General features: G+C 32.5%; 1 protein-coding gene and 2 long non-coding RNA genes across 5 annotated transcripts in view; 2 read left to right on the top strand and 1 right to left on the bottom strand.

Moving 5' to 3' along the window:
* Nucleotides 1–11,896, bottom strand: part of LOC143229191 (potassium/sodium hyperpolarization-activated cyclic nucleotide-gated channel 2-like) — a 70,050-nt gene extending 58,154 nt beyond the window's left edge. Inside the window, exon 1 of one of the 3 annotated variants that reach the window (XM_076461155.1) lies at nucleotides 11,563–11,896. In XM_076461155.1, coding sequence (XP_076317270.1) covers nucleotides 11,563–11,717 — 155 coding nt within the window. In that variant the 5' untranslated portion in view covers nucleotides 11,718–11,896. Of the gene's footprint in view, nucleotides 1–1,872; nucleotides 2,076–11,562 lie in introns of those variants that run through there. The other 2 variants (XM_076461153.1, XM_076461154.1) reach the window with 2 other exon arrangements.
* LOC143229192 (uncharacterized) lies at nucleotides 5,209–18,614 on the top strand. Its single transcript, XR_013015727.1, has 3 exons — nucleotides 5,209–5,384; nucleotides 17,544–17,784; nucleotides 18,448–18,614. It is a non-coding gene; the product is annotated as an uncharacterized LOC143229192 (long non-coding RNA).
* LOC143229193 (uncharacterized) lies at nucleotides 5,396–7,534 on the top strand. Its single transcript, XR_013015728.1, has 2 exons — nucleotides 5,396–5,732; nucleotides 6,736–7,534. It is a non-coding gene; the product is annotated as an uncharacterized LOC143229193 (long non-coding RNA).
* Nucleotides 18,615–22,156: the final 3,542 nt, after the last annotated feature.

Consider the following 22,156-nt stretch of genomic DNA (forward strand, 5'->3'; position numbering starts at 1 on the left):
TCACCATCCAAGATACGTATCATGGCTCCATATTAAACAGAAATACTATATATTATCAAATCGAGTTAATTATCACTAATTTATACGTATATGATTATATCGAGTTTACAAGCAGGAATTCGTATCATAACACTGGATTCCCAATCAGCTTCAAATCTAATCACTTTGATTTTATCACAGTTGCTTATTCTGAAGCTAAGTTACCAGCATTAATATTTATCGTCCAACCGGTTACCTAACACTAACACAGAGAGTTATGTGTGTATTTTAGGCAAAATACATAATGATCTATCTGCGCTCTGTCTACCACGCGGAATCGAACCCCGAATTTTAAAATTGTAAGTCTAAAATTTACTGTTGACCCACTCACACAGAATCAAGTATGTTATACTTGAATGATTTTGGAGCATCACTACGTCATTACAGTCAATTTTACGATATTTGATCATTCTCTCGTTCATGACCGTGCACCATAACAATAGATTTGAAATGTAGGCCAACGTTGCATGTCATGTTCAAAACATATTCCTTCCTGCGAAATTTTCACAATGCATCTAGTATATAAAGATGAAAGTTTTCCCGGCTACTAGTTTAAACGTCCATAGGCTCTGCGTTTGGCTACATGACAGGTATGTTTTCATGTGGAATGTCATACATATCGTTTCATTATGATTATCAGATGCTTTGAAGTATCCAGTAGTTTAATAGGTTTTGTTTCCTTGTTCAATTTTTCGAAAACCTACGCAATGTCTATCTGCACAATCCACCACTGACACAAAAATATTTAACCAGAAAGAAGACAGCTGATCAATGCCTCCAACCGCCAACTCGCTTGAAAGAGCGAGCACGTCCGGTAACAGAATTCGAACTGCAGCTCTCTGATTGCAAATCAAATGCCCTAACTACGAGGATCAGCTTCATAATAGAGCTATGAAAATAATTCTTGTGTTGAGGAACAATAACCTGTTTATCAGCACTGTTGTTATCAGATCTGGTTTATAAACAATGTTATCGTCACATCTGATTTATAAATAGTGTTATGGTACCAACAGTATTATCATCAGCTTAGGTTTGACAACAGTGTTGTTATCACAAGTGGTTCATCAGGAATTTTATCATCATAACTGATTTATAAACAGTATTATTATAAGCAATACAACACAACTGATATTTTGACTTTCTCATCACATCTATCTTATCAACAATAAGATTTATGAAAGAAATGAGATATCACAATCATATTTAGTTCATAACTATTTTAATACTGACGTTAATTATAATCAGTGTTATTATTATACTGGGCTTATGAGCAGTGTTATTATCACAATTGGTTTATCAGCAGTTTTATAACAACTGTATTGACTCTTAGTTTTGAAAGTTTATTTTTAAATTAAAGAATGTATTCAATTCATACAATCTATAAATAAACCAATTTTAATACTATCATTAAGTATTTCTGGAAGATCAAAATATTTACTTCTATGGCGTTCAAAGTAAATGTTTTCAAAAATATATTGTTAAACCTTAAGAAAACGAAAAAAATGTATTTTCTAAAGTGACCATTTGACGAATGTTTAGCATAATATTTCTTGTTTCACCACCTTCCTTAGAATCGTTCCTAATTGCCCACTCTAATCTAAAGGTTAATAGAAGCTTATACAAGTAATTTCATACTGTGAACAACTATTCAGTTCTGAGTTTTCAAGCAGCAATTTATTCAACATTATTTAATTTTTATTAGTAGTGATAGAGCTACGTGGCCATAGTAACCATTGCTTTGTGGGGTTCTGCAGCTACTACATTACCTCAAGTCGATTGATTAGTTATTATTTTAACTAAGCTCTCTGTATCCGAATTAAATGGAGTACCTACCCGTACACCTTCCTGACGGACATGTTGTTTCTATTCAAATCAGGAATTCTGTCACAAGTAAAAATGTGACTTTTCTTCAGAATTAACTAACAAGGTTCTGAAAGCATGTCGACGCAGTCAATACCACCTTTTCTTGTCAGCTTCGTAGCGTAAACCAAGCTAGACACATAATCGTAGCTAAATGGTGCTGATGGAGACGTGAACGCCTGTCGTCCCACTGACAACTAAATAACCGCTAGATGGCGATACTATACTAAATTAGACGAACAAAAGTGACGTTTGAAATATTACTTTCTCCCTTCATGTAATGGCTCATGCGAAAACCAATTCCTACTTTTTAAAAGAAAGTTGTACTTACAACTCTCAACAAACAAACTAGCACAAAGTATTAATTTTATATAAATTTTACTTTATTAATTGAATAACGACATCGTGATTAAAATTATTAAGATATAGGTAAGTACTTCACTGATACTGACACGTTTTATAAAAATGTTTTAAATGTTATAATCTTTATCTTTCACCGACTAACCTAGCGATTTAACATCATGTATCACTCCACAAAGTAGAAATTTAGCACAGATATGTCATTACTCGTATGATTTCAGTATTCGAAGCATGATGTGTCGAAAAAACTGAGGCTGGGGCATGACCATAACGAGTGGCAAATATTAGAATGTAGTAGAGTATATCACGAACATAGTGATTTCAGCATCATACAAACAGATAAACAGAGCAAAAGTGTTAAAATTTAATATAGACAAAACAAAAACCGAATCACACTTCAGCATAGACGGGACGAATAGAAGATCAAACTAATCACATACAGGGTAGATAAAAGTGTCATGCTTCAACATCAACAGAACGACACATTGTCAAACTTCAGCATCAACAGAACTGCACAAAATGTCAAACTTCAACAAAAATAAAGTACGCGTTTCAGCGCTGGTAGAAGAGATCAATGCCACATATAAACATAAGCAGAATAAAAATAAGTACCACACCTTAGCATGGACAGTTTGTTTGTTTATTTTGAATTTCGCTCAAATATACGCCGTGGGGTCGTATAATGTGACGGTCAATCCCACTATTCGTTGGTAAAAGAGTAGCCCAAGAGTTGGCGGTGGGTGGTGATGACTAGCTGCCTTCCCTCTAGTCTTACACTGCAAAATTAGGGACGGCTAGCACAGATAGCCCTCGAGTAGCTTTGTGCGAAATTCCACAAACAAACAAACAGTTTAGCTATTTTATTTTATTTTGTAGTTAATGGAAAGTTTGTCATTTATATTTAATACTAGTTTGTATAAGAGTAGCGTGATTTCTGACAGCTGTTATTAAACTATATTTTCACATTTATTTTTAGGTTATTAAAATTTTCTCATGGTTATTCCCTTAGTTTTATTAGAGGAATATATTCTGGCAGCTCAAATTAACCAGTATATTTGGCACCTCAGTCAGAGTTTTGTCAACGTTATATATACATATATGTATATTACACTACACTACCATGTAGTGTAGTTACTTGCACTTAACTACAATATATATATATATATATTGACGGGATATAAATATGACATTTTCTAATCTGTCTTGTTAGCTTTTATTATTTTAGACTGGTAAAATACGACATTGCATATAAAAACATGTTAGACTGGAAGTACTCGTGTTTTTTTCATCTTTGTAAACAAGTCGCTGTAGGACTGATTTATATTTGCGTTGTAACAATGACTATAGTATTGCATGTAAGCTCATACACATTTGGTTCATTTTATTAAAGAATCTTCTATAAAACTTCCAATCTGACAGTAACATAACAAAGACGATTTAATATAAGAACGACTTTTTTATTCGTTAGGAACAACACCAGGACGAGCAATTCAATAATCCATACTTTACGGTAAACCATAATGCAAAGTAAATTGTGTTAATTTTTCTATTCAAAATTTACATTTCATTTGGTCTTGTAAAACAAAACAGCCGTACGGTAAATAAAAATTAATTTGCATGCTTTCGATTAGTATGTAATCGATGTGAAATATCGTATTGCGATTGTGTAAATCGCAGTATAATCGATATTAACAAGAAGAAAGAAAGTGTAAAACATCGTTTCAAGGAACACCTAGAGGCTGTACAACCACTATTTGTTATACAAAGCATGCGATAAAAGTTATAAACTTAAGATAAACATTAAGTTAGACATTAGGTATCGAATCCCAATTTTAGCATTATAATCCATCAAGCTTATAGCTGAGATAATAAAATCAGAAACAAATACTTTTTCATGATATCTGATTTCATTATACGGGTTTTAAATGTTAACGATGATGTTTCTTTACATAAAGACACTAACCTACCTCGATGTGAAGTGTGTGACGATTTATTTTTACATCAAGAGACTAACATATCTTGATGTGAGGTGTATGATATTTTAATTTTGCATGGTGACACCAACCTTCCTCGATGTGAGGTATCTAACGTTATGTTTTCACATAAATACACTAACTTACCTTGATGCAAGGTTTGTGACGTTTTATTTTTACGTAAAGGCACTAACCCACCTTGATGAGAGGTGTGTGTCGTTTTATTTTTACATGAAGACACTAACCAATCTAGATGTCAGGTATGCGAAGTTTTAGTTTTTAATGATGATCCTGTCCTATTTTGATGTGAGGTGTCTTACGCTTTAATTTTACCTGAGGAAACTAACTTTCCTTATCTGAGGTGTGTGACGTTTTATTTTTAAATGAAAACATAACCTACCTTGAAATGTGGTGTCTGACGTTTTAATTTTTACATAAATATACTGACATACCTTGATGTGAAGTGTGTGACGTTTTAATTTTACAAGAAGACACTAACCTATCCTTAGGTGAGGTGTTTGTCTCTTAATTTTTCATAAACACTCTGACCTACCTTGTTGTGAAATGTATCTCGTCTTATTTTTTCGTGAACACACTAACAGACCGTGATGTGATTTGTGTGAAACTTTTGTTTTACATGATAATAACCCACCTTGATGTCAAGTGTGTGAAGTTTTAACTTTACACGAAAACACCGACTTACCTTCATGTGAGGTGTGTCATGTTTTAATTTTACATGAAGACCCTAGCCTACCTTAATGTGAGGTTGATGACGTTTAAATTTTACATGATGATCCTAATCTATCTTTATGTGAGGGGTGTGACGTTTTAATTTTCCATGAAGACACTAATCTACATTGATATAAGGTGTGTCACGTTTTAATTTTATATTAAAACACTGACCTACCTTTATGTGAGATATCTGACGTTATATTTTTTACATGGATACACTAACCTTTCTTCATGTGACGTAAGTGGTGTTTTATTTTTACATCAATACACTGATCCGTATTGTTTTTACATGAAGACGCTATCTTACCGTGATGTGAGGTGTGTCACGTTTTAATTTTACATGAAGTCACTAACCCACCTTGATGTCAGTTGTGTGTTGTTTGATTTTTTTATGAAGACACAATCCTAACTTGATGTGAGGTATGTGACGTTTGATTTTTAAATGATGATTCTAATCTATCTTCATGAAAGGTGTGTGGCGTTTTCATTCTACATCAAGACACTAACCTAACTTCATATGAGATGTGTGACTTTTTATTTTTACATGAAGACACTAACCTATCTTGATATCTGGTGTGTGACATTTTAATTTGACATAAAACCCTAACCTACCTTGATGTGAGGTGTGTTGCGTTTTCTTTTTATACGAAGACACAAACCAACCATGAAGTAAGGTGTGTGACGTTTTAATCTAAATGAAGATCCTATCCTACCTTTACTTGCAGTTGCTTGAAATTTCAAGCTGAATATTACAGCAATCAATGATAGGTAGGTGTAGATGCTGATGCTTAGAGAGACTAGAGTCAGTCTGAAATAGAATGTCTACACTATTGTTACTTGGGTATGCATTTTTAAAAACTATTAATATGGATTTTGTAAAATGTCGTTATTAAGAGTAATGATTTTTAATTAGGATAAAAGTATTCCATACAGTGAACACTAAAATAACTATTCGTGATGACGAGAAATTCACTTGAAGTAAAAATGTGTTCTCAAGACGGCTGGTATGGGTAGTAGAACTTTGATTAAAATAAAGTACAGAACAACGCTTAGACCTACTTCGGTCATCTTCAAGTTAACGTGAAGATGACTTGAACATTATTACTAATAATAACTAATTTAGGCAGCGGAAGCATATTATAAATGTTGATATTAAATAAAGTTTCGTGTTTGTAAAACCAACTGAATGCTTTCAGTTTAAAGAAAATGTAATAAAATTTATTACCTCTATGTCTTGCGCAGCGAAATATGCATGTTGTCTCGAACGTTCTGTTTATTTATTTAAATCTCAAATAATCTCATTTATCACATTCATGTAACATGGAGTCCAAGATAGGTTTTGGGAATCGAAACAACATGGCATTAAAAATAAAGCTAACTGTGATTAGGCAGAGTTTAATAGTTCGTTCTTAACCCCAGTAAATATTTTGTTACAAGAACATTAAAATTTTCATTAACCAATAATCTTGTTTTTGGCTTGAAAAAGAGTGTTTACTCGTAACGTCACAAAACTGATAAATTATTACCTTAGTCTTGAACGATGAATTTTTTACAGCAATCTAATTTATTTTATCTTATCCCCTTCGCATTTTGTACTTATTCATTTACTATATATAAAAGTAACTTTACTTCTAATTTTTATGTATTTTCAGATCTTTCCATGAATAAATATATATGCATTCATTTTTTATTTTATTTTATATTTATATCTAAAGCTGTTCATGAAAGTATCTACTGAAATTTATTTTACTTTTTTTTTTGTCTGAACAAGTCGACAAACACCATAGAAAAGCAAACATTCAGAACGTCACTTTGGAAGACACTTCTGGGACTGTTTCACCCTCTTGTATACCTTCTTTGAACTTCCAAGAATATCTATGTTTTCTCATTTACCTTTGTTTTAGATTTACTTTAACTTTTCCCCCTTCTTATCTATCTAATATTAAAGCTTTATTTACAAAATAGTTTTAATTCTTTAGTTAATTTTTATAGTCCTGTAATTAAAAACATTTTTGCTGATACATCAAATTTTAAAAATGTTTCTTTACCTCTTTTTTTTTTTTACATTATATAATTTTATTGCTCTGTGTTTTCGAGTTTGGGACATCTGCCTAAATAATAAGCATACGGTTAAGAACGATTGTGTTAATTTTAACCTTCTTGCAGGCTAAAGCTTTATTTACAAATTAATAAGTCTCTATACTCTAGTTGATCTGGATTCATGAGTGATTTTCTGCCTCTCGAGCACATTCGAATAATTCACTATTCTTCTTAAGAAGAATAAACTTCAACCATGTACTATTCTCTGTACTATGGGTGTTTCTTCTCTCCATACAAACATTACCCACGACGAAGACCTAAAAGTACTAGAAGCTTCTCTGACAAAACTAGATAAATTCTTCACTCAAATCATTACAGACGTCTCTGAATTGTTACTTGCACTTAACGGTTTTGAATTTAATAGCGAATTCTATATTCAAACAACCATTATTTATTCTCCTGAACAAGAATAATGGATTATTCGAAAGCGCTTGAGTTTTGGGTCTTTATTAAAAAAACATTGAAACCTTTGTATGGAATTCTGTGTGCTAATTTCTTAATCAGAATACTGATATATGAATCACTACAACTAACATACTTCTCATAAGATTGCAATTAAAATACAGCAATATGTATCGGTACAGCTAACTTAAGAATGGTTGTATTCTAGATATAGTTAGACCAAGTGTAGAAGCTTTACAACTATTGTATTGGCTATGACGAATTACATCACGTGGTTTTAGTTTAGTTCTTTGTTGCCTGGCTAAATTTAAATCAAAACTTTTCAATGATATTCAATAATCAATGTCAAATTGTGTGCACAAAAATAGATGCTAGCTTGCTGATAATACCATATCCAAATAATTACTTTACTACTTCTCTCCAATACATATTAAAAGAATAATTACATTAAATTATAAAAGAAAATTAGTGCTAAAACAACAGTACATTTACTGTAATTCATCTTTCTTTATACGCTAGACTAAACCAATATCAATCAGTCGGTGCAGGTAGACGTATGTTTTTTCAAGATAAAGCCATCTGATGGCGTGATAATTATCTACAAGAACTGACTTCGTATTTAGTTTAAAGTAATAAAGAACTGTACTTTGAAGGGTCAGTATAATGATCAGAGTTAGTTGGGATGGCTAACTGCGAAAGGGTTAAAAAGGTACCAGATTTTATCATCGTGAGAACAAATACTGTGGTAAAGGAGTTGCTCCAAACTGTTTTATGATTTGTTAGTTTTACAACATATATTTAAACTTTGACTTTAATGTTAGTTTGACGTTTCACGGAGAAACATCGATCTAAAAGTATATAATGCCAATTGTAAAATGTATAATGTTCAAGTTTTATAAACGAATAGCACGACAGTGATATAAGTTACTTTGCTTGTTTGGTAAAAAGTTGAATTTTTATGAACCCGAAGATAGCCTGATCTAAAAGGCTAACGTCCAATCCAAGATTGTTATTTAAACAAAGTCACTATAATCAGCCAATTATTTTTCTCATTTTAAGCTGTCAGTGTAATATTCCACTTCAATAAATTTTCCAAACGTACGGAAAATAGACAATTACAAATTGGAAATTATTAAAAATATATACCGAAGAACAAAGTTCGTAAATTAAGATGAAAATAAGTATAGTAACAATTACCGAGATAAATAATACAAGATTAAAATGTAGTTGAATATCGATTCTAAGTAACAGAATTCAATCGTCTGAGGTCAGCTCAAAGCTTGTATAAATACAAGTTGCAAGTTTTCTGCAACTCTCACAAATACTTTATGATATACGACATGAAAAATGTCAGTAGTGTCAGCTATACATAGTTGCTATTGGATAATACCAAACAGTAAATGTGTAGTAAATTCAAGATTATAATTGGTTTTGAGATATCCTTTTCGTCAAAATACATATCTCTGTTGTAAAGTAAGAAGGACTTACCTCAGTATGGTCATGTTTTCGCGTACTTAGCCAACCGGCAAGAAGATGTATGTAAATTAATAATTGGTTTATTTAGATATTGAGCTTTTGATACCATTTAAAACAGCTTTCTCATTGGTTTCAGTAGAAACTGAACACAAATATAGAAAAGTAAAAATCTTTACAGGTTTCAAACCAATTTCAGTAATATGTTAATAGAGCTTGTGAGACAACATATGCAAGCTTTCTGAAAAATAAAAACGACTTCATTTTCTAAATTTTACCAACAATATAACATATTTCATGGTATATTCGTGTTATTCACAGAAGGCTATCTAATGAAAGCCAGTTATTTCTTATGTTTCTTACTTATAACGTAGACGCCCATATAACAAGCAGCACGTAATTATTTATTGCACAATCTCATTATAGGCTGCACAGCAAACCATGACATTATAAAACAAGAACTGAGGGGGTTCATATTTTAAACTACGGCAATATTAGCACAAAACAACACATAAAGAAACTATTCATTCATTTTAAGCCTATCCCATATTTATAATTAAGCCTTAAAACCTTCTAACTTGTAGAGACTTAAGCATAGAACAGAAACTAAGTAAAATAACTTAATAGTAACAACAAATAATGTAACTTCTAATACACTTTTAAACATTCGTTCTCGAGAAATGATAGAAATTGTATACTTAGTAGATACATGAAAAAAAGACTATTCTTATTAATTACATATTTACGTTATTTATTTTTAGACAATATAACTGCTATTTTACATATCTTGTTGCCTAAAATTATAACTTAAAATCACCTGACACAACTATTCCCTTGAATATAATGCCAATAATAATTAAGTGGAAAGTCAGAAAGCTTATATCGCTAAAACTCGAGTTTTATTAACCACCGTGGGAAAAGCATGAATATTCCTTTATGTAGCTTTAGACTTAACAACAAAGAAATAAAATCTTAATTTGATACTTTCGCTAAAATATTTTGTCTCGATAGCAAATGTCTCGTTTGGGCAATGTTACATGACTTTTCCGGATACACTTATTTTTCGATGTAACAAAATCAGTTATTCTACTTCAGTTAGGGATGGTTTTTGTATTGTAAAATAGATTGATGACGACTGTTATGAGTTTATAAAAAGTTAAGTTTATTCGTTTCTTGGCGTAAAGCTACACAATTGGATATTTGTACTCTGTTCACAACGGTATATCGAACCTATAACTTCAGAATTGCAATTCATAAACTTATCGCTGATCTACTAGAATACTTTATAAATTGTAATTTATGCAATTCAAATATCATTTTACTTTTGTAAACCTTCATTAAACTATACATGGTTAAAGATAATCTACAGCATAAGCATTTATCTATGTAATACCATCCGAATAGCACAAGTAATATCATGTATAACTTTACTCTGTTCAGAAAACTAATTTTATAACATTTATCTGATTAACAATACCTGTGTAACATTATTATGTATAACAAATACTACTGTCACGCTTATTTCTATAATTTCACTCTGTGTAACATGAAGACAGAGTTTTTTAGTACATTTCATTAATGTTTCGACTTTTTGTTTTTCTTGATCAATTGAAGATATATTGGAAACTACTTAAAGTTTTCTGCTATAAACTGAAACATATATCGAAGAATTTGCCAACTATAGAATATTTCGTACTAACGTTTACTTATATTAACATTATCATTTGCACTGAAGAAAGATTTTTGCAGCTGTGACGATTTCAATTTCACCAACTACACGTTTCTGTACTTCCCATATTTTATGGTATCTTATGAAAACATAAACCTGGCAGATAATATTACAACTGTCTGGCATTTCTTATGTAAGCTGATACATTAAAACATAAATCTTGTAGATAATATAATGCCATCAAATATTTCTTATGCAAATTGAAACATCACAATGTATATAATTATATATTGCCTGCCGATTCATATGTAGCTTCTTAGATGAAAACTTAAACCTGATAAATAATTATATATTTATCTGACATTTCTTACGTCGTTTGATTCATCATAATGTAAAACTTAAAGATGGTATTAATTTCTGTCATGCTTTCATACAATGTGGTTCTATCCTCTTCACTTTTGTATCCAGAAGTGAAAATGCAAAAGATTGTCTCAGATAGTATCTCTTACACTAAGGCATCTTTATTTGAATAACATTTTCTTAAAAAAAAGAAAAAAGAAATCTTGGAAGCTTGAATTTTATGTTTATATCAAGACTGGTAAAAACTATGATCTTTGTTATAAGCTAATTTATACTAAAATCTAATATACTCGTAATATAGGTATACGTTTTTCTGACATGAGATAAAATCCTTCTGGTATCAATAGAGTAATAGATATACAGAAAAAGGAAGATAAATTTCGATAAATAAATCAGTGGAAGTTAAATAAACATCATAAATTGGAACAACGAAATGTCTTATGCATTGACAGTCAAGCCAATAAACATGAGATAATAAATAGGTACGTAAATAGATATAGATATAAACTTTAAATAGAGTGAAAAGAAAACCCGTAAATCCTGTTTGTTTTGTACCACTTTCATGTGAATATTTAATAAAAAGATGAAACTCACACGTTAAAACAACTCCCCCCTGACCGTGTGGATCTTCTGTTATTCCTCCCTCTTGTCACCAGCTCATATCTCGTACCTTCTTGAGTTGAATGCCACCGCCTGTTTAAACTGGCTCGACGAAGCAGGGCGATGGGTGATCCCCATTTCTGTTTCATAGTGATGAAGAGATTTAGCTAGTGATGAATCGGTTTATTTTTTTCTGTGGAGACATTTAAATAAAACAAATGGACCTAAGAAGAGTTGTCTGCTACCTCCAAAAAAGAGACGTCTATTTGATTATGCAGAGGTTGTTACACGCACTCATTTACTGTTGTCCTAGCAACGGAACCAGAATATACGATTCGCGGCGCTTCGATCGCGGTTCAGTTGGAAAAATCACATACGCTTCCTCTTGCGTCAGGTTCCACGTATTATTCATGGCGCCCAAAATTTATAAACAAAATATCGTACTGTTATTTAGATCTGGACGAGTGAAGGTGCTCACTTGTTGTATTAGACCTAGCTAAAAATATAGAAGTCTTGCTCTAGATTCTAAATATTAGAAATCAGTTATGTTTGGTCTTTATATATATATTATATTCGTACATTTTTATACCTAGGTAATATTCTGTTTCAATCCATGTGTATCATTTCGATTACTTCTGTAGCTAAACTTTCTATCTACTTGTTTATATATATGTGATTTTACTTCATTTGTACGTATTTTTATGAATCTTTTTCTCGCTTCTGTGATGAAATCATTTCTCAGGCAAAGCTTAAATGATCTAATCTTAAACACCTGTATCAGCATGAAATTTTTAAGCAGTACAGTTTCATTCACTCTACACGCATAAATTAGAATTATCTGTACTTTATTGATGAACTTACTGTTTTATGTCACTTAATACAAGTGTTAACCGTCCTTGGTTATAAGGTTAGAAAACTGTCCTTTAAAAACCTCAAATCCATATTATGTATCAAAATTCATAGTCGTCGAATCGATCATACGATTTTCTGTTGTAGATGAAGAATAGTTCATCTTGAATTGTTCATACAGAGGATACAGACAAAAACAAGAAACGTTACACAGACAATGTGTTTCTTTTATGGTTTTAGGAAATTTTATACTATTATTTCCGTATAATGAATCCACCTATCTAAATGTACATTCACCATACCAAATGAGATGCTGTAACAATACTATTTACTATATAATACATTACCGGATACCACCCCGACACTTGTCAGGTCAGTGGTAAATTTGCTTGTTTTAGAATAAATCCCCATTGAGCTATCTTCTGTGTTTACCCGCTAGAAAGTGGATCATAGATTTTAGTGTTCTAAGTCCGTATACTTATTGCTGTCCCGCACGGAACTCAGCAGTATGTAAACGAACTTGCAACACTAAAATCTTCCTACAGTGGACAGAGCTCAAGTAGTTTACTGGGCGTTTTTGAACTAAAACAAATCACACAGACACCGTCGCTCATGTTTGTTAGAGTAGCCTAATCTAACAGAACTCAAGTGTTAAAGAATTATAAGTTGCGCGTGTTCACAGAATGGAAAAAAATTCTGAGTCTTACTTAATCAAGATAATTACCATGTACCATTTTTATTTACTTCTTTTCACTTGGCTGATAAATAATTAGATATTGTCTTTCTAACTATGATACGGATACTCTTGTACTAAATGCAAATGAATGACTTCGATTTTGAAGAATAAAATCAATATAAATATTTTTAATTTTATGTCAGAATTACTAGGTCATTGAAACAAACTGAAACTATTCTATTTGTATATTGTAAATAGTAATAAATGATCGTAATAATACTATATCGTGTTCTTTGTATCTAAAATATCCGAATAATGAGAATAATGTTGTTCCATACGTCATATATATTATATATCAATCTGAAATTATGTACTCATAAATCATAAATATCTGAATAATCATACAATATATTATACTCGTAATCCGAGGGTCGCGGGTTCGCGCCCGCGTCGCGCTAAACATGCTAGCCCTCCCAGCCGTGGGGGTGTATAATGTGACGGTCAATCCCACTATTCGTTGGTAAAGAGTAGCCCAAGAGTTGGCGGTGGGTGGTGATGACTAGCTGCCTTCCCTCTAGTCTTACACTGCTAAATTAGGGACGGCTAGCACAGATAGCCCTCGAGTAGCTTTGTGCGAAATTTCCAAACAAACAAACAAACAAACAATGTTACATGTTATACAATATCTTATGAGCGTAGTAGCTTAAGCACAGGAAATAATTTTATTTCAGGAACTAACACAACATTTGTGTTTTGTAAATGAAACGAAATAATAGTTTTTGCTAACAAGAAGAAAACGACCAGTGATATATAAAACTAATATTGTAAAAATAACACCTTTTTACTACTTTCAAATGAATTAAAATTGTCTTTTTTCACAATTATCTCATAAATTTGTAAAAAAAATACCACCTGCAAGGTTTTGGTATTTAAGATTAATCTTGTTGTAAAATACTTCCCTAAAAGATACTAAAGCATACATTGTACGATAAGTTTGTTTAGGTTTGTATTATTTCAGCTCTCTAGCCATTTAACACTTGCTTAATCAAAAATAATTTTATAAAATCTATAATATTTATATGGTAATCTATGTATCAAATTCTCATTATCTGTCAGGCCTAACTAAGTTAAATCTATTTAATAATTATTGAATTTTTCTTACATTGGTGTCACAGCAAACAACTGCTGTTGTGACGTCAGTTAAAAGGGTGGTGCTTTTACAAACACGTTATGTGAAGAAGCGTGGAATTCCCAACACTAATTAAACGAAAGTGCTCATGATGTAGTTCTTTGACACGCACATTTTTCACCTGAAAGACACTCTTGAAACAAAATATTTGCAGAAAATTTACGCATATTTTCTTCTACGATCGTTTCGTGGGATATCCAACTTATTTTTTTCGATTTCAAGTAATAATATTTAAATATGAATACAATTGACGTACTGCTTGTTCATGACAGAATCGCACAAATCATTTTTAGTTCAATAAAATACATGAACATGTTTACTGCAGTGTGCCAAATTCTTGTAAAATATTACATTTACATTTACGAAAATTGTTTGTTTCTTGTTAAGCTGAAACTGCAGAATGGGATAAATATACTGTGTTTTTGGCGCAATAGTACGTTTGATAATTCTCGATAGAGAACTTTAAAACCATTCCACAGACCGCGTAAGACTGGGATTGCTCGCTGATGACATTTGGAAATGAACGTCATTAGAAATGGTGCTCTGAATGATGTGCATTATAAAGACAAAAAATCTAACAATCACTGTAAACGCTTTCTCATCATAATTTGCCTTTTTTAGTTCTATAGGGTTATAGGTATTCGCCATCACAGTGTATATATCTCATAGTTTGTTTGTTTTTGTAAATTTCGCACAAAGCTACTCGAGGGCTATCTGTGCTAGCCGTCCCTAATTTAGCAGTGTAAGACTAGAAGGAAGGCAGCTAGTCATCACCACCCACCGCCAACTCTTGGGCTACTCTTTACCAACGAATAGTGGGATTGACCGTCACATTATACACCCCCACGGCTGGGAGGGCGAGCATGTTTAGCGCGACGCGGGCGCGAACCCGCGACCCCCGGATTACGAGTCGCACGCCTTACGCGCTAGGCCATCTCATAGTTAACAACAATTAAGTATTTATTGTGAGAATGAATTTCTAACATTATCTCAGGACTCAAATCCGTGAAATACAACTGGGATCAACTTTAAAAGACGTTTCCCGTATATCCCACATACCAGACATATGGACAAGGATTTGTAAAACGAATATCTAGAACTAAATCTAAGAAACATTCAGATAGTGAGTCATGACGTTATAGCAGGTAGTCTCAAACAATTGTTTGTTTTGATCTCGCATAAAGCTACACGAGCACTTTCTGTAGTAGCCACCGAGGTGATACACAAGAGGAAATGAAGCTAATCAGCTCTTGTTAAACTGAATAGTGGTATTAAACCGTCACATTTATAATGTAACCAAGGAATCCAAGCTCCACGAGGTTGCTCTCGACCAATCTGAGACAAGAAGTGTGACATCACAGGGGAGTAATTTCAAACTCACGGCTTGATGTTTTGTAATTTATATTGTGAAAAATTCCACTGGTATTAATAATTTAAGAAATATACTCTAAATAATCGGAAGTAACATTTAAATTGATTGACATACGTGCATATGTAAAACTGAACTTTAAAATATGGAAAGTGGAAAACTGCTAAAGGTTCGATCGTGTGTGTATTTTCATATAGCAAAGCCACATCGGGCTATCTGCTGAGTCTACCGAGGGGAATAAAATCCCTGGTTTTAGCGTTGTAAATCCGTAGACTTACTGCTCTACCAGCGGGGGAAAGGGGTTCGATCGTAAAAAATATAAAATAAAACTTTATACAAATATATATAGGAGTGTGTGTGTGATTTGTCTTTTTTTCCCATCGAGGCTTATTTTTCTACTTTAAGATACTTTTTCAAAGCTACTCAAGAGTTATTTACGCTTTCAGTTTCTACTTTTGGATTGGTGGGCTACTAGTCAAATGCACCCATTCAACTGGTGAACTACTCTTCTCTGAACGTTTAATGGGATTTGGCTGTTACCCTAATAATGCATTCTTGGCCTGAAGTGCGAAACGTGATCTTTTCCTGCTAAGCAGGAAAAGAAAAATGAACCTGCAGATCTATAGTCCAGCCCGTTAAATAAGGAAACACAATCAGCCCTCAGATCAACGAATGAGTGCTTTCTCTCTATATATGTACGTTAACTTTTCCAAAGATGCTATAAATGAAAGGATTCCAGCCACACCCTCAGATTTTTTCAAACTGTCTACATCCTACTAATAAATATTATAGGTTTAAATTCTGTCCTAGTTTTCATAGTTTGACACAGAAAGTTTTAAACCAAGCTAAACAATAAGGTTTCAGTTCGCAAAGTTTAATAGATTGTACTAAAAAGAGTGAATCTGATTTAAATCTGTAGTTAAATTGAGAAAATAATAAGTTAACTGGAAGTTAGATAGCCTTGTTGTTTAACTATTTTTATTGTCACGTTCTTGAAATCTGGTACACTAACAATGTTATTAGGTTGATTATTTACACACAGACTACTAGGTACATGATATAGTGAAATGTAAGCTGACTTATACAAGTATATACTTTTCTAACAAAATGTATCGCCCAACTTACTTTCAGAATTATATAAACAATACGTTTGTGACATTTTGTAAATAACATTTTTTCTTATTCAGAACAGATATCGAATAAATGGAATAATTTATGTAATCGACCCATTATCTATTGTAACACTTTTAATGGTATTATACGAAGCTTTACTATTACTGATTATTTGAAACTTAATCATACTTATACAACACAAAAGATAAATAGCCTTAAGAAGTACTAAATTACGTTAATAAAATCAGTCATATTAAACATTTATTAGTACTCTATAGACTCCGTGTACGTGTGAAAGTATAACTTATTTTGTAAAAGATCCTCAACGTTTATATAAAATCATTGTATATACTAAAACTTGTAGTTATATCTATGTTTAAATACTAACAACTTGTGCGCAAATCCATGTGTTATATGAAAAAATATGTATATACATATATAGAGAGAAACTAGTGAGTTATGTAATATTTTCGTTATCAAGGATAAGAAATTATAAAGAATATTAAATATAATGGTTTAATAATTTCATGATAATATCATTTTGATATCTTGATCTAAAACTTAATTATTATTTTATTTTCTTGCCTTCATTTTGTTTACTGTTTATTTGTGAAGACACAGTTTTAACCCTACCTCACGTCTTGTTTTGGCTTTCATAGTGTTTTTTGCTTTGTTTGTGTGATTGTGTGCTCACAACTTTAAAGTATTTGCTGTTTGTTTGCACGGACGCTACAACTTTAGATAAAAGATTATGAGATTTTTTTTTTTCTCCTGTATAGTGTAGGTGATGAAAATGGACAGCCTAGCGTGTCGTATTTGAAGTTTCTGTATAAAAAAGTAAACAACAAAGTGTAAATCTACGTAATGGGCTGTCTGTATTATCTCCAACGGATAAACATAGAATCCCAGATTTTTGCGTTGTGGGCAAGGTTGCCGATGACCTTCCTGAAGACATTTAATGCTTCTAGTAACAATCTGTTGCATAATTGATAGCTTTCCGACATTGCCTGTCATGGCTACGTAAGTACATATCTGACACCTTTTTACAAAAGTATATCAGATATAAAAAAAAAAATATTATAAGCTATTTTGGTATTTTTGTTACATGTTTTCCTTAAGCTACGAGTTTTCTATCCTGTGAAATTTACAAAAGCCGAGAAGGACTACTTGATGGGTGTGGCATGTCACTCAGAATAAATGCAGGAATTCTCATGATATTCCTTGAGGTTTTATCCATACATCTTTGTTAAATGCTTGCTACCAACAGGCTGACAGTATTATCAGGAGACTGGCATCGTTAATAAACTTCTACAAATAATCGCTACCACCAACAGTTTGTTCTTGTGGTTTTTTTATGGTGTTAATTACTGGTCTCATATTTCCGAAGAGTTTTGTGTTTTTCTTATTACAGTTTTTTTATTATGCTGTTGCTTTTTATATATATTTTTCATTGTCATTGGTCTATAGTGTTCACTGTTTGTTAGATTTATCAGTATGCAGATATATCGTCGAGATAACTAATTTCCGTATCAAAACTTTTTATTTAAAATATAAAACAAGTAACAGCATTTCGACCGTCTTAGATAATCATGGTTTTTATAACTTCAATAGGACACTCTCAATAGAACTGATATCATCCAAAAGTAGTTAAATTGAACATATATATATTTTTTTTACTTATAGGACTGAAGCTAGAAAAGGATTAACTTGATAACAGGACTAAGTCGAAGCAGCATGCGCTACAGTAAGTTGTGAATTTATCAGTATATGTTAAGGTACACAAGATATGTCATTAGTATTGGTAAATGTATGAAATGTCAAGTGAAGAGTTAATAAAAGCGAGTTTGTTATAATAACTTATCGCTAATGTGGATAAGTCGTTCACTTTATGTTAACGATTTTAACAAGAAAGTCATATTAAAATAAACATATTTAAACATGTATTAATCATTTCGTTATCGCCGATCTGTCTAAAATGTTACTATCTTAATAATCTCAGGTATCAGTGGTTCCTATACAAAATGAAATATGTACTTAGGATAGGTAATGATTCTATTCCATAAGTATCTTTCCGAAATAGTTTATAAGAAACTATTAACAATTATTGGAGTGAAATAATTGAGGATTTATGAAAATAAATTTTAGCATTATATAGTAAAACAAGCTTATTAAATACATCGCCCAATGGTGGCTTAATGGTTCCAATTCCAATGGAATTTTGGGATACTCCTTCTTTCGAAGTCTGGAGTGCTATCTGTCAACACGTTTCATGTTTCTTAATATGCCTACTAAAGTTTGTTTTTCTCAAAAAAATGTTTTCACCTTCCACTTTTATAATGTCACACTGAAACTTAACATTGATAATTTATTAAATTTTTCTTGTGGAACAGTTCGAACACACTAAAATAGTTATGAAATAGGAGACATTTTTTACATACACTCATTAACAAAAAATCTCCGATTAAAATTTTTATAGTTTCTCAGTAAGCCAAACGTTTCTTTAGATCCTAAGTTATTTTTTCATATTTTTTGTAAAATTTTAACTTTGTGAGTTTGTTTCAATGTGTCGAAAGCTAACTAAAATATTACGCTTTTTATTTATCAAAATTCACAGTTGAATTACCAGACTTTTGAACTCAGTATCACGGTTTAAACTTTTCAGTAGGTCAACAGTAAGTCTTTGGATTTACACGCTAAAATTAAAGATGCGATTCCCCTTGGTGTACACAGCAGATATCCCAGTATGATTTTGCTATAAAAGAAAATCACACACATTGAAACGAAAATACTTAAGTGATAATACTAAATAAATTAAACAGAGAAATCTATACGCGATAGGATTTAAGCCAGAATATATCTTTTTTTCTCTTTCTCATTCCCAGCTTGTTTCATCTGCGCAGGATACCTATTAGTGTATTATAATAATACTACTGGACACTTCACCAACACATACAGTTACGACAGAAAGTGTTCGTACCTCTGCGTCGTGAGTAGTTTTTTCCTTATAACTTAAAAAAATATCACGATTAGGATAATGAAAGTACAGTATATTATAAATATTATACTAACACATATCTACATAAATTTTTATGTAAATTGAACGACAAATAAACTGTTTATAAACAAATAACCAAACATGGAAGGGACAGAAAGTGTTCGTGCGTCTACTTTAATGGTCAGTTGTGCGCCTTACAGATGAATTACTTGGCGCAATCTCTCCTCATTGCCCTTTATGATCGTTTGACAGTACTCAACTGGAATTTTCTTCCATTCTTCTTTACAGAAGGCTTACAACTCTTGCAAGTTTTTCGGATGACGGTGATGAACCCTGGTCTTCAACTCATGCCAAACGTTTTCAACTGGGTTGAGATCGGGTAACTGCGATGGCCACTACAAAACGCTTATATGGTTCCTCTGCAACCAGGATTGCACATATTTCGATGTGTTCTTTAGGTCATTGTCGTGCTCGAAGATCCAACGACGCCCAAGCCGCAAGTTCCATCATCATTCTTGATATAAGTGTCTAATATATCAACGTACTCTTCTTTTTTCATGATTCCGTTGACGCGGTGAAGGCTGTCTACACCAGAAGAGCTGAAGAAACCCCATAGCATGTACGAGCTACCTCCATGTAAGGGCCCAGCATGGCCAAGCGTGTTAAGGCGTGCGACTCGTAATCTGAGGGTCGCGGGTTCGCATCCCCGTCGCGCCGAACATGCTCGCCCTCCCAGCCGTGGGGGCGTTATAATGTGACGGTCAATCCCGCTATACGTTGTTAAAGAGTAGCTCAAGAGTTGGCGGTGGGTGGTGATGACTAGCTGCCTTCCCACTGCTAAATTAGGGACGGCTAGCACAGATAACCCTCGAGTAGCTTTGTGCGAGATTCAAAAAAACAAACAAACAAACAATCCATGTAAGATTTCATTCTCTCTTCTTACGGAAAATATTGCGAACATCATTCTCGCCGAAAAGCTCGATTTTAGTCTCGTCTGACCAAAGAATACTCTTCCAATAGGTAAAGGGTTTATCTACATGCTTTCTTGCATATCTCAATCATGCTTCTAAATGAACAGGCTTTAAATATGGAGTTCTACGAGGACGGCATGCTTTGAACCCAGAAGAGCGTAATATGTTTGTAACTGTAGAGGTGCTTACTTCAACTCCAGTTTCCCTTTCCAGTTTCTGTATGTCATTACGTGTTAAACGAGGGTTCCTACGAAGTTCTCTGAGAACCTTCCTCTTGGTTTTCTCTGAAATTTTGGTGGGGCGTCCGGAACGAGGAAGGTTAGCAGTTGATCCTGTAAGCTTAAACTTGGCAATTATGCTTTGAACAGTAGATTTCGGCACATTATGTTGCGTAGCAATACCGGAAAGAGACACACGAGACTTGTATTTTACAATAATTCGTTTTTTTAAATAACTGGACAGTTGTTTCCTGTTCGCCATGATGACCATGCAGATAATGACGGAGACGGCGCTAAATTGTCGGAAGTACATTTTTTGCTGGCTAAATTCCATTAATTATGAACCCAGTGTCTAGTTCTGGAATGATATAATATAGTCTATTCGCCAAATTAAACAAATTTTTTACGGGAATATCAGTTTTTTCACACGTTCTAAAATGTACGAACACTTTATGCTCCTCCTATTTTTGGTTATTTGTTTATAAACAGTTTATTTTCGTTTAATTTGTATAAAAATTTATGTAGATATGTGTTTTATAATATATATTATATAACACACGTGTATTAGCCTAATCATGATACTTTTTAAGTTATGAGCAATAAACTACTCGGGACGCAGGGGTACGAATACTTTCTGTTGTACCTGTACGTTTACTGGTTGTTTATATACTCTTCTTTAATTGATAAACAAAATCTCTTTATAATGCACTGTTTCATAGTTCAAAAAAGGCATATATCTTTATTCGGGTATTTTCTTCTTAAATGTTAGCTCAGGTTGTCTGCACTTCTACGTTAACAAGATGTACTTAGCAGTTTTTTGAAGTCAGAGCAGAGCTTCAATTTTGAATACAGTTCTGAGCATTAACTGTTAATGAAATTAATTTGTATTTTACATTTGATGGAAAAACTCAGTTAATTCTCTAATCACCTGAAACACAGATCTCGGTTTCAACTGCCCAAGAAAAGCTTAAGTATTTTCAGAAATAAGTGATTATTCAATGCAGTTGTTCAAACTTCGCCTTGCCGTTTTAAAAATTGGAGAAATCACACACATACACTTTTAGTTATTCCTGTTTGACTGAAATAAAGTTTTTAGAAACAGTTTAATCTAGTTTGTTTTCTTTTGATCAAGTGTAAAGTATTCATGTTCTTCAGCTTACCTCTACTTGAGAATACCACACATCTGCCGAAATAAACCTGAAATAATT

The sequence above is a fragment of the Tachypleus tridentatus genome, chromosome 10, assembly GCF_004210375.1.
Source record: "Tachypleus tridentatus isolate NWPU-2018 chromosome 10, ASM421037v1, whole genome shotgun sequence".
Lineage (NCBI taxonomy): Eukaryota > Metazoa > Arthropoda > Merostomata > Xiphosura > Limulidae > Tachypleus > Tachypleus tridentatus.